Genomic DNA, 13,516 nt, shown 5'->3' on the forward strand with positions numbered 1-13,516 from the left:
TGGTGGGCCGTGGAATTACAATGGTGGATTTGGTCCCAGAAACTACGGTGGTTACTATGATCCGAAATACAATCCCCGTAAGAACGAAGGCGGAAGCTTTAGAGGATTTCAGCAGCAAAATCCAGGTCATTCAGATGGTAATGGAATGGCCAGAACGCAGAAAGGTTGGGAAAATGAAGCTTCAGCGGGACAAAACACGCGAAATGAACCGGTAGAAGAAGTCGAGTGAAGGCCACCAAACCCAGTTAAAAGACTGAATTGACGAAATGAACATTAGGAAGGCCAATAGTAATACCCAAGTGAGAAGTGAAGTCTTTCCAGTTTCTAAAGTAAAACATCGACATTTTGTAAAATTAGCATCAAGCAATAGGAAGGTTACAGCGTTAAAAAAAAATTCTTTTCTATATACACAGGTCCCATGGAAGTAAGTATTTTAGTCCATAATAATGCAGTCCAATTGATTAATCCAAAAACAGGAAAATCATTGGGTTTGCACGACGTAATTCATTTAAAGTTATTCAGACAAAAAAAAAGAAGAGTAACTCCACACGAGAATTTATTTGTATTAAATCTTCAGAAATCAAAAGGTATGAATGATAGGAAAATGCACACAGCTAAAACTTTTAACTTGTACTTATCACAGTTAAATAAATAAAATAAGTGTTGTTAGGATGGTAAATGGAGAATGATGAAGAAATCACAGGAAAATAAGAACTAAAGTAACTCTTCTACAAACGAAATGTGTTCTGGGGAAAGAGTTGAAAGTAAGAAGAAAAATAGAGGTCATCATGTGGATAGTTTGACGAAATAGTAGAAGATTCTCTCTTAAAGACGTAGAGTGAAGGAAGAGGAAGTTGATTTTTGTAGACGAAAGGAAGTGAAGAAGTAGGAAGGAAATAAACAATTAGGTGGGAAGGAGGCAAGCATTTTTAATCTGTTCCGTCGAGGACGGTGAACAAATAACTGAGGAGATATTTTGAGGGACTATGTGAAGCATATATGATTTGTGGAAGGTACCACAATCTGATACTGAGCGAGAAATATGAGGGAAATGAATATAGGAAGTCGTTAGGATGTAATAATTAGGAAAGAGAATTGAAGTATTCAGTTAAGCAGGAGACAAGCTATTTCGTGGAAGGAGGTAAACAGTGGGAAGAAAAACTAACCCAGAAAGGATTTCAATATAGGAATATTATGAGGAAAGAAAGGAATATAAAAGTGAACAAATAACTGAGGAGATATTTTGGGGGACTATGTGAAGCATATTTGATTTGTGGAAAGGAAAAAGGGATAAGTACAATGAGAAATAGAAATTTTAAAATTAAAAAAAAAGCAATAGAACAATAGATAATATTTTTGAAAGGTAAAATATCAACAAAGCAGCAATAAAGTGTATTTTGAAGTTCTGTTACAGATAAGGATAAAAATAAGAGATTGCAAAGAAAAGGGCGCTGAAGTCGGAGTCAAGTTGCGAAGTTTTCAAAATAACATAATATACTTGTAGTTAGAAAACTAAAAAAGAAGTAGAATTGGAAAGTCACTAAGTTACTAACCGTCATCACCATCAATTTCACTCTTACTAAACATCGTGATGAGGATGAGGAAACCATGACCTTTGTATTAAGAAAAGAAAATGGGGAAAGATTGAAAATAAATATACAGGGATAAGAAAAACTGTTTTGGATAGAGTAATAACACTTTTTGTACAGTCAAGAGAAAAAGTTTAAAGTTTGTAAAGTTTTAGCGTAATTTAAGAGAGAAACATTATATTAGATATGGTGTCAGCAGACAACATGCAGCATCATTGCGGCCAGGTCGACGACAAGACTGAGGAGAGCCGTTAAGCAAGAGAGGAAGGGACTCTGTGAGTGCCTGGTACGTCTGCTACGAGATGACGAAAGAAAAGGCCTTGATGGAAGCAACGTTCCTAGAGGATAACTCCTCTTTGGGAGAGATACACCGCATCCTGGATACGATCAATATGTACCATGAAGTTAGCTATATTCATATGAAAGCCACACACAAGCGTTATAACAATGGTTTTGCGAAAGTGTTCGATACGTGGCACTTTTATCGCGAATTCTTCAAAGCAGCATGTGAAGAGGTAATGGATGTCCACCGAACCGGAACGGCGAGGACGAGTGGAGGCTTAGATTCACCACACGAAGAAGAAGAAACGCGTTTCTGTAACTCAATGTACAGAACAGCGGAAAATGCTATCAGACCATACGAAATTCGACAGCTGCGAAACAGTCGCTGAACACTCATGGGACGGAACAAGATAACGATGGAAGTCTGTTCAACTTATCTAGATGAACAACCGATTACAATGAAGAATACACAACATATGCAAAGAAGACGCCATAAGAACGGATTAAACGAGAACAAGGTTAAACAGGTCTTCAGTCCTAATTCCCGATCCAGAGAAGAGCGAAGATACAAGTGAGAAGACAGCAAGATGCACCAAGAACAGAAGATGCAATGCAGAAGTTTTGAAAGAAAGAAGAGCCTGGACAAGAAGAGATCAAGAAAGCTTTTCAAATCCCTTCCCATAAAAGACCATTATTGCATTTAATTACCAACGAGAATCCAATTTGACTGTTCTAACAGTATAAATATCCGATATTCTTTATGGCAAATTGCAACACCTTCAGATGTCATACCGAAAAATGGGAGACAACAACTAGCATGGAAACCTAGAGACGAAGTGACCAACGATGAACCGGAATAAAGAGTCGACGAAAGATGAAGAAAAGTTTATGCTGCCAAAAAGAGATCTCCAATACAACGCCGCCATGGGCATATGCAACATGAAACAAAGGCAACCACGCACTCATGACACGCTCAGACCTTCAGCAACCCTTCCCTCTGCCAACCGTCATTCCATACTGAACGGAAACGCGGCGAGAAGCATACCAAGCGTCGTTCCATGCAAGCGGCGAGGTCCACCACCAACCGTCATTCCATGTTTGACAGAGACACGTCGAAACACTCGAAGAAAAAAAAACAGTTTTTAATAAACCATGTTAAAGATGTAGGAGAAAGAACTGTCTGTGACAGACTACAACCCGAAAAGAGGGGGATTTTTTATTGTGTTTAAAAATATGTGAACCTGAAGATTTTTAGGTGTTAGCAATAGATCTCTATTAAGGATGTTCTATTTTTATTTTATCTTGACATGGCAATAATATTTTCTTGCATTGCATACTTTTTTCAGCATGTTTAAGTTAAGAAAACCTAATGTTAATTTTTGGGATGTTAAGATTCTAGTGTAATGTGTTCATTAAAAGTACAAGAAAGATAAATACGAAGGGGTTTAGTTATTCCGTGATGTCCGTTTAAATTTTGTAAAGCAATTAGTAGGCTTAGAAATTTAATATGTATGTAAAAGACAAATTTGAAAATTTTTGTAATCTCATAATACGTAGGGTTAAGACTTTTGGGGAATATAAGCAAGTTAATGTATACAATTATGCCTGTAAAGTCATGGATATGGTTGAGTTATGGATTATCAAGCTTAATTTTAAGAAATGAACATGTCTTCAATTAGGATTAATATGAAAGCTAGAGAACAGCAACATTTTTTATGAAAGGGGAGGATAGTATTAAATGAAGATTTCCTCACCTTCAGTAAATATCCATTATCATTTAACATAAATTAGGAAATCAAAGAAAACCCAATCAATGTCCAAAAATGAAATTCCTGAAAAGATACAAATTTATATATATGTGTGTGTGTGTTGTGTTGGCAGAAGAGCCAACACCGTGTAGCTAGAGGAGGACGAAATGCACGCTTTTAAGCTCACGCAAACTGGCGTGAGGTCTGGAACAGGACAATGTAATTAATATAGCCAATAAGGCACGTTGCTGCTGGAATATTTAACTTTAGTCCATAATTGGTGTACATCTCTCTTGACGGTACATGTTTTATAATCTCAATATTAACTGGTAATGGCGCCTTGCTAGGTCGTAGCAAATGACGTAGCTGAAGGCTATGCTATCGTCTCGGCAAATGAGAGCGTATTTGTCAGTGTAGCATCGCTAGCAAAGTCGGCTGTGCAACTGGGGCGAGTGCTAGGACGTCTCTTTAGACCTGCCGTGTGGTGGCGCTCGGTCTGCAATCACTGACAGTGGCGACACGTGGGTCCGACGTATACTAACGGACTGCGGCCGATTTAAAGGCTACCAACTAGCAAGTGAGGTGTCTGGTTGTGACACCACAATATATATATATACACTCAAATTATTCGAATTAAAATTATAAATTTAGTCAACTATTTTGAAAGAAAAATATTCCTTTAGATTAGTTAAACAGAATTGTACAAAAAATCAGACAATTAGAGTCAGTGTTAAATTCTAAAAGAAAAAAAAGAAAATCATTTAACGGGTCTAATCCGTAGACATTAAATCAAGTAAAATGTAAAACAATGAGACTGAATAGAACCACTGTTTAAGATATACAAGGGTAATCCCAAAAGTAGGGTCTCCTATTTTATTATAAGCAATTACAACTGTTTATTTCTACAATGGTTTACATCTGTTTCCAGCTTGAATATTTAGCTATTTCTCGACATAATCACCATTTCAGTCGATGCATTGTTGTTGACCTGTGGCAGATTTTGTATGCCCATGTCATACCAGCTCGCCGCCATACTCTTCAGAAAGTTATGAACCTCTTCTTTCACCTCGACGTCGGAGCTAAATCGCTTTCCGACCAAATTTTCTTTAAACATAGGGAACATATGATAGCCACTGGTCGTCAAGTCAGGACTATAGCACGGATGGGTAATTATGTTCGACAAACTGTAGCAGGAGAGCAACGGTTTGCCGAGCGATGTGTAGGCGAGCGTTGTCCTGGAGAAAGCGTATGCCCTTGCTCAACATTCCTCTTCTCCGGTTTTGAATTGCCCATTTGAGTTTTTCCAGAATCTCACATTACCTATCAGGGTTAATTGTGGTCCCAGTGGGCATTAGGTTGACCAACAATAACCCTTTCCGATCCCAAAAATCGGTTGTCATGACTTTACCGGCAGACTGTGTTTGTTTGAATTTCCGCAGCTTTCGCGAAGAAGGATGCCGCCACTAGCGTGATTGTTGCTTGGTCTCAGGTGTAAAGTGGTATGCCCAGGTTTCGTCACCCATGACAATTGAGTCCACAAAGTTGTCCTGTTCGGCTACAGGGCGGTGAAGAAATGTGCGGGAAGGATCAACTCGTTGCCACATGTGGTCTTCAGTCAGCATGCGTGGCACCCATCTTGCGCACACCTTCCGGTAGTTCACTGTTTACGTTAAAATTCTGTGATCGGTGCTTTGGGAAACCTCAGGAACCAACATGCAGAGATCAATCAGGGTGATCCGCCGATCTTCATGCATGCTTTGCTCAACCTTCAACACTGTCTCCTCAGAAATTGACGGTCTCCCTCTCCTTTGTTCATCGTGAATTTCAGTCTGACCAGCTGCAAACTCTCTACACCGCTCACGAACATTTTTGACATCCATGCACGACTCACCATACAGTCCCGCCAACTGGTGATGGATTTCAGTCGGCGCAGTGCCCTTTGCGTTCAAAAACCGAGTAACTGCGCGCAATTCGCACTCAGCGGTAACATCGAATGGGGACTGCCAAGCCAAAACTGAGCACTTCAGCGCAGCGTGTACATGTTTACACCCAGTGCGTGAAGCACTCTTCATAACAGTGTGACCAACTGCCATACAAAAAGAGTCCTGTACTAATAAATAAATAGGAGGCCTTTCGTTTGGGATTATCCTCATACAAAATATTAAAATGGGAAGTTGGTCACCAATTATATCAATTGCTATAGGCAGCTATTGCAACCAATTTTGCACTGCCTTCAGTCAATTTCCCAACAACTGATTGACCCACCACAGAATTGAACTCGGAAGAAGGATAATATTTCAGGTGGCAGAATAAATGAAGGTCAGTTTTGCACCTTAAATCAGAGCTTTATACATCGCAACGGGAAGGTGAATATGACACCTAACTTAATTCGGCGGTGACGAGCAAATTTGCCTATCAGTATGTAATGCTGAAAGGGATGGCACTCAATCGACAGTAAATAACACACCGTTCCTATAATGCATGTTTGAGCGGAAGGTGAAACAAGCAACGAGAAGCGTTTTAGTTTGGGATTCAGAGGGACGAGGGCAGAGGCAAGGCTGTGATACAAGGGGTACCACGGGAACCAATTAAAGGGGTGTCCCAGGCAGTAAATCAACGACTAAGACGAAGAGAGCGAATATAACTGCCCATTTGAGGGACGGCAGGAAGGAGAGCTTTTAGAAAACTGCATTTCGGGATTCCGAAGGGATACGAAACAAAACCAGTGACACATTTTCGATCAAATGTTCAGCAAGTGGTACACATATGAGAATGTCAATGTATGCATTTAGGTGTCTGGAACGGGCACAAAACGTCCGACTGGTGGAAACGCGCTAGGAAGGACAAAAGAGATAAAGTTTCGACGCAATTTAATTGTAGGGACCTTGCGATTGGTAGAGAGAGTTTCCACAAAATAAGAGGAACCCTCCTATTGGTCGAAAAAAGCCGTGACTTGAAGAATGAAACAGCCTAGGTGGGGAGATAGTTCGGCTATGAGTAAGAGAAGACGGAAATTTTCGTGGCCTCTTCTCTGAAGTTCCGTCAAGTGCAGAATGGAGCGCATAACGCTCTGTGCGATTCAGGGGAGTAATCTGTGTGAACACTGCGTTCACAGCGGCTGATATCCAGCTAGAAATCAGCTGTAGCATTGTTTACCTCCTACTGTGGAGAAACGAACCAGCCAGTTAATTGTTACGGTATCTGTTCTTTCCAACATGTCCGAAAGAGCAGATACCATGCAGCTTGTAAGAAAGCAATTACAATGAAATGAATATCCCTAGCTGCACACAGGAATTGATGTAAGTCAATAGGAACAGTTGAAAATGTGTGCCCCAACCAGGACTCGAACCCGTGATCTCCTGCTTACCTGGCAGATGTTATATTCAACTGAGCAGCCGAGGACGCAGAGAATTGTGCGACTGCATGGACTTATCCCTGAAACACCTCCCGTAAGACCCACGTTCTCAACTTATTGTCCCGCACTATATTCGCAGTGCCCATGCCCATTACACTCATTACTCATGACTTTCTTGCCGATTCCCTGCAGTCTAACTATTCTCTGTGTCCTAAGTGATTCAGATGGATAGAGCATCTGCCATGTAAGCGGGAGACCCTGGGTTCGAGTCCCGGTCAGGGCACACATTTTCAACTGCCACCGTTGTATTATATCAACGCCTATATGCAGCTAGGGACATTCATTTCATTGTAATTTTATTTAATATTCTTGTGTTTAGGATTATTTCACTTTTTGATGTTGATGAGATGTGTTATCCTGACAACTGTTTTTTTGTTGTCACATTGAAAACTGTGTAAAGAAGTATATTTTTGCGCTAATATTGCGACATTAAACATATCATTTCAAATTACACAGTTGTCACCAATTCTATAATAAGTAAACCACAAATATTGCACCTTAAAACGTGTGTATGTTTAATAAAATTCTTCTGGGTTTGAGGCCGCATTTTCATCTGTAAAATTCCGATGTTTTGGTAACTTACAACAGTCGCCAAAATTTCGGAATTTTACAGATGACAATACCTCAAACACAGAAGAATTTTATTGATTGTGACAACGTCCACGGAAGCGTACATTTAAATTTAACGTGTATATGTATTAAGTGAATTCTTCAAGAAATACAAGTTACCCTCAATACACAATTTATAAACAATTTCATCATTCCAGCCTTTTTGCAACATGTCTTTTCGTTTTTTCGTGACATAGTCATTTTTTTAGGGGAAGCCGTTTGCAAATAAATTACTTTTTTGTTACTATGATGGTTTTGTTACTGAGTACTGGTTGATCAACTGTAACAGTCTCTAGCGATGACTTTCAGGCAGAATCTATGGCCCAGGAGACGCTATGTCCCTTGACAGCAGCAGTGCCTTACCTACCCACAGAGAGTAGCCCCTTGCATTACTGACTGCCCGGTTGCCTATCTTGCAGGTGAGCGGCACTCTGCACAACACGGGCCAGACGCTGGTGTTCCGCGTGAGCAAGGACGCCAAGGAGCAGCCTGTCAACATCACGGGCGGCCCGCTCGCCTACCGCTACCAGTTTGAGGAGATGTACTTCCACTATGGCACCAACAACAGCCACGGCTCCGAGCACCGCATCCACGGCTACTCCTTCCCTGGAGAGGTACATTTTATTCTCTCTCTCTCACTCACTTTCTAAAATACGAGTACATTCTGTTAGCCATCACAATGCGATTTACGTACTTTTAATATCAGTGTGAAAACAAAAAATTATAACGTATCTTTATATATTGACTATACCGATAGGGACAGATTGCTAAAAGAATAACAATACCATTAAGATTTCTATGTGGAGAGCAATTTTACACTGCTGCCCTTAACCCCAAACAATACCAACGCACTTTTCATAATGTGTAGTATCAAGGGGAGAAGGGAAATTTCATGCCCACCGCGAAAAATAAGTAAAAATTAAGAATAAAAACCTAAAAAATAAAATTTTGTTAAACTGCGTAACTTTCACAAGCAACCCACTTTTTGAACAGGTACTAACATATAAGTAGGGTATACAACCTGAAATATCTTTTACCACACTCTTAGCAATTCGAGGCATTTTCCGTAATGTTTCCACCGAGCAGAAGGGTGCCTTGTGACTACCACCAAACATTGAAAAAAGTACTAGTTTCAGTAACTGTCGCTGATTTTCATTCACACTACACTTTTTAACGTTATATACGGGTCTAAGACGGGTCCACGACCGGAAAACATGAATGCGATATTTGCTTCGAAATCACATTCACTACTAAGACTTTTGGGTTACGTTTTACTCATAAATTTAAAACAGTTACGCAGTCTAATAAATGAAATCATTACATATTTTTTCTAAATTTTAAAATATTAAGTACCAGACTAGATTAAGATATTTTCAAAACGTGAGCACAAAGTACACGCCATCCCCCCCCCCCCTCCCACACACCCCCCGACCTAATTGGTATTTTTTTTTGGTCATCAGTCTACTGACTGGTTTGATGCGGCCCGCCACGAATTCCTTTCCTGTGCTAACCTCTTCATCTCAGAGTAGCACTAGCAACCTACTACGTCCTCAATTATTTGCTTGATGTATTCCAATCTCTGTCTTCCTCTACAGTTTTTGCCCTCTACAGCTCCCTCTAGTACCATGGAAGTCATTCCCTCATATCTTAGCAGATGTCCTATCATCCTGTCCCTTCTCCTTATCAGTGTTTTCCACATATTCCTTTCCTCTCCGATTCTGCATAGAACCTCCTCATTCCTTACCTTATCAGTCCACCTAATTTTCAACATTCGTCTATAGCACCACATCTCAAATGCTTCGATTCTCTTCTGTTCCGGTTTTCCCACAGTCCATGTTTCACTACCATACAATGCTGTACTCTAGACGTACATCCTCAGAAATTTCTTCCTCAAATTAAGGTCGGTATTTGATATTAGTAGACTTCTCTTGGCCAGAAATACCTTTTTTGCCATAGCGAGTCTGCTTTTGATGTCCTCCTTGCTCCGTCCGTCATTGGTTATTTTACTGCCTAGGTAGCAGAATTCCTTAACTTCCTTGACTTCGTGACCATCAATCCTGATGTTAAGTTTCTCGCTGTTCTCATTTCTACTACTTCTCATTATCTTCGTCTTTCTCCGATTTACTCTCAAACCATACTGTGTACTCATTAGACTGTTCATTCCGTTCAGCAGACATTTAATTCTTCTTCACTTTCACTCAGGATAGCAATGTCATCAGCGAGTCGTATCATTGATATCCTTTCACCTTGTATTTTAATTCCACTCCTGAACCTTTCTTTTATTTCCATCATTGCTTCCTCGATCTACAGATTGAAGAGTAGGGGCGAAAGGCTACAGCCTTGTCTTACACCCTTCTTAATACGAGCACTACGTTCTTGATCGTCCACTCTTATTATTCCCTCTTGGTTGTTGTACATATTGTATATGACCCGTCTCTCAATGTAGTTTACCCCTACTTTTTTTCAGAATCTCGAACAGCTTGCACCATTTTATATTATCGAACGCTTTTTCCAGGTCGACAAATCCTATGAAAGTGTCTTGATTTTTCTTTAGCCTTACTTCCATTATTAGCCGTAACGTCAGAATTGCCTCTCTCGTCCCTTTACTTTTCCTAAAGCCAAACTGATCGTCACCTAGCGCATTCTCAATTTTCTTTTCCATTCTTCCGTATATTATTGTTGTAAGCAGCTTCGATGCATGAGCTGTTAAGCTGATTGTGCGATAATTCTCGCACTTGTCAGCTCTTGCCGTCTTCGGAATTGTGTGGATGATGCTTTTCCGAAAGTCTGATGGTATGTCGCCAGACTCATATATTCTACACACCAACGTGAATAGTCATTTTGTTGCCACTTCACCCAATGATTTTAGAAATTCTGGTGGAATGTTATCTATCACTTCTGCCTTATTTGACCGTAAGTCCTCCAAAGCTCTTCTAAATTCCGATTCTAATACTGGATCCCCTATCTCGTCTAAATGGACTCCTGTTTCTTCTATCACATCAGACAAATCTTCACCCTCATAGAGGCTTTGAATGTATTCTTTCCACCTATCTGCTCTCTCCTCTGCATTTAACAGTGGAATTCCCGTTGCACTCTTAATGTTACCACCGTTGCTTTTAATGTCACCAAAGGTTGTTTTGACTTTCCTGTATGCTGAGTCTGTCCTTGCGACAATCACATCTTTTTCGATGTCTTCACATTTTTCCTGCAGCCATTTCGTCTTAGCTTCCCTGCACTTCCTATTTATTTCATTCCTCAGCGACTTGTATTTCTATATTCCTGATTTTCCCGGAACATGTTTGTACTTCCTCCTTTCCTCAATCAACTGAAGTATTTCTTCTGTTACCCATGGTTTCTTCACAGCTACCTTCTTTGTACCTATGTTTTCATCCCGACTTCTGTGATGGCCCTTTTTAGAGATGTCCATTCCTCTTCAACTGTACTGCCTACTGCGCTATTCCTTATTGCAGTATCTACAGCGTTAGAGAACTTCAAACGTATCTCGTCATTCCTTAGTACTTCCGTATCCCGCTTCTTTGCGTATTGATTCTTCCTGACTAATGTCTTGAACTTCAGCATACTCTTCATCACTACTATATTGTGATCTGAGTCCATATCTGCTCCTGGGTACGCCTTACAGTCCAGTATCTGATTCGGAATCTCTGACTGACCATGATGTAATCTAATTGAAATCTTCCCGTATCTCCCTGCCTTTTCCAAGTATACTTCCTCCTCTTGTGATTCTTGAACAGGGTATTCACTATTACTAGCTGAAACTTGTTACAGAACTCAATTAGTCTTTCTCCTCTTTCATTCCTTGTCCCAAGCCCATATTCTCCTGTAACCTTTTGTTCTACTCCTTCCCCTACAACTGCATTCCAGTCGCCCATGACTATTAGATTTTCGTCCCCCTTTACATACTGGATTACCCTTTCAATATCCTCATACACTTTCTCTATCTGTTCATCTTCAGCTTAGACGTCGGCATGTATACCTGAACTATCGTTGTCGGTGTTGGTCTGCTGTCGATTCTGATTAGAACAACCCGGTCACTGAACTGTTCACAGTAACATACCCTCTGCCCTACCTTCCTATTCATAACGAATCCTACACCTGTTATACCATTTTCTGCTGCTCTTGATATTACCCGATACTCATGTGACCAGAAATCCTTGTCTTCCTTCCATTTCACTTCACTGAGCCCTACTATATCTAGATTGAGCCTTTGCATTTCCCTTTTCAGATTTTCTAGTTTCCCTACCACGTTCAAGCTTCTGACATTCCACGGCCCGACTCGTAGAACGTTATCCTTTCGTTGATTATTCAATCTTTTTCTCATGGTAACCTCCTCCTTGGCAGTCCCCTACCGGAGATCCGAATGGGGGACTATTCCGGAATCTTTTGCCAATGGAGAGATCATCATGACACTTCTTCAACTACAGGCTACATGTCTTGTAGACACACGTTACGTGTCTTTAATGCAATGGTTTCCATTGCCTTCTGCATCCTCATGTCGTTGATCGTTGCTGATTCTTCCGCCTTTAGGGGCAATTTCCCACCCCTAGGACAAAAGAGTGCCCTGAACCTCTATCCGCTCCTCCGCCCTCTTTGACAAGGCCGTTGGCAGACTGAGGCTGACTTCTTATGCCGGAAGTCTTCGGCCGCCAATGCTGATTATTTATGAAAATTTATGCAGTGGCGGGGATCGAACCCGGGACCGAAGAATTTTGATTATGGATCAAAGACGCTACCCCCTTTTTTTCTTTTTTTCTTTATTTTTCTATTTATTTAATTTTGTTAGCTTTTGTTCGTTGCATTTGCTCGGGGCGGACCCCGTAAGACATCCGTTGAAGTTCGTTGTTGATCGATTGACTCAGTTTTTTTTTTTTTTATTACAGAGAGCAGCTAACCCTCAGACCGAACACGCTGAGCTACGGTGCCGGCTCCCTAGGCCACGGGTATTACGAGGGTTTTAAGTTGCTACTTCGGTAATTTCTCTTATTACACTTGAAAAAGAAAATGGTTCAAATGGCTCTTAGCACTATGGGACTTAACTTCTGAGGTCATCAGTCCCCTAGAACTTTCAACTACTTAAATGTAACTAACCTAAGGACATCACACACATCCATGCCCGAGGCAGGATTCGAACCTGCGACCGTAGCGGTCGCGCGGTTCCAGACTGTAGCGCCTAGAATCGCTCGGCCACTCCTTGCACTTGCACAGTAAATCATGAACAGCACATGGTTCAACATACAGGTTATTTAAGGAATGACATATGGGAAATGGCAACAAAGTGACTATTCAGATTTGTGTATAGGATGTAAAAGACTAGCGATGTACCATCGGACTTTTGGAAAAGTGTCGTCCACCCAATTACGAAGATAGCAAGGACGGGTAAATGCGAGAACTATCGCACAATCACGTTAACAGCTCATGCATCAAACTTACGGAGAAGATTAATACATCGAAGAACGGAAAAGATAACTGAGGATCTATTAGATGACGATCAGTTTGGCTTTGGGAAATGCAACGACACTAAAGACGCACTTCTCAATTAGCACTTGCTAATGAAATCAAGACGGGACGAAACCAAGACACGCTCAAATGACATGTCGAACTAGAAACAGTGCTCGAGAGTGTAAAATAGTGCAAGAATCTGCAAAATTATGAGAAAAATAAGTGCAAGCAATAAGGTAAGACGGCTAATACACAATATGCACAAGAACCAATAGAGAACAATAGCATTGCAAGACCAAGAACGAAGTGATCGGATGAAAAAGAGTGTAAGACATGGATGCAGTTGTCGCCTGAAATGTTTGATCTATACATGGAAAAGGTATGACGGAGATTATAGAAAGTTTCAAGAGTGAAAT

The 13,516-nt window shown here is 40.7% G+C and overlaps 1 protein-coding gene across 2 annotated transcripts in view; it reads left to right on the forward strand.

The window, feature by feature from the left end:
- Nucleotides 1-13,516, forward strand: part of LOC126412735 (carbonic anhydrase-related protein 10-like) — a 962,152-nt gene that overhangs the window by 723,752 nt on the left and 224,884 nt on the right. For both annotated transcript variants that reach the window (XM_050082466.1, XM_050082467.1), the window contains exon 4: nt 8,063-8,257. In XM_050082466.1, coding sequence (XP_049938423.1) covers nt 8,063-8,257 — 195 coding nt within the window. The remainder of the gene's footprint in view (nt 1-8,062; nt 8,258-13,516) is intronic.

Source organism: Schistocerca serialis, chromosome 7 (genome assembly GCF_023864345.2).
Source record: "Schistocerca serialis cubense isolate TAMUIC-IGC-003099 chromosome 7, iqSchSeri2.2, whole genome shotgun sequence".
In the NCBI taxonomy this organism is placed as follows: domain Eukaryota; kingdom Metazoa; phylum Arthropoda; class Insecta; order Orthoptera; family Acrididae; genus Schistocerca; species Schistocerca serialis.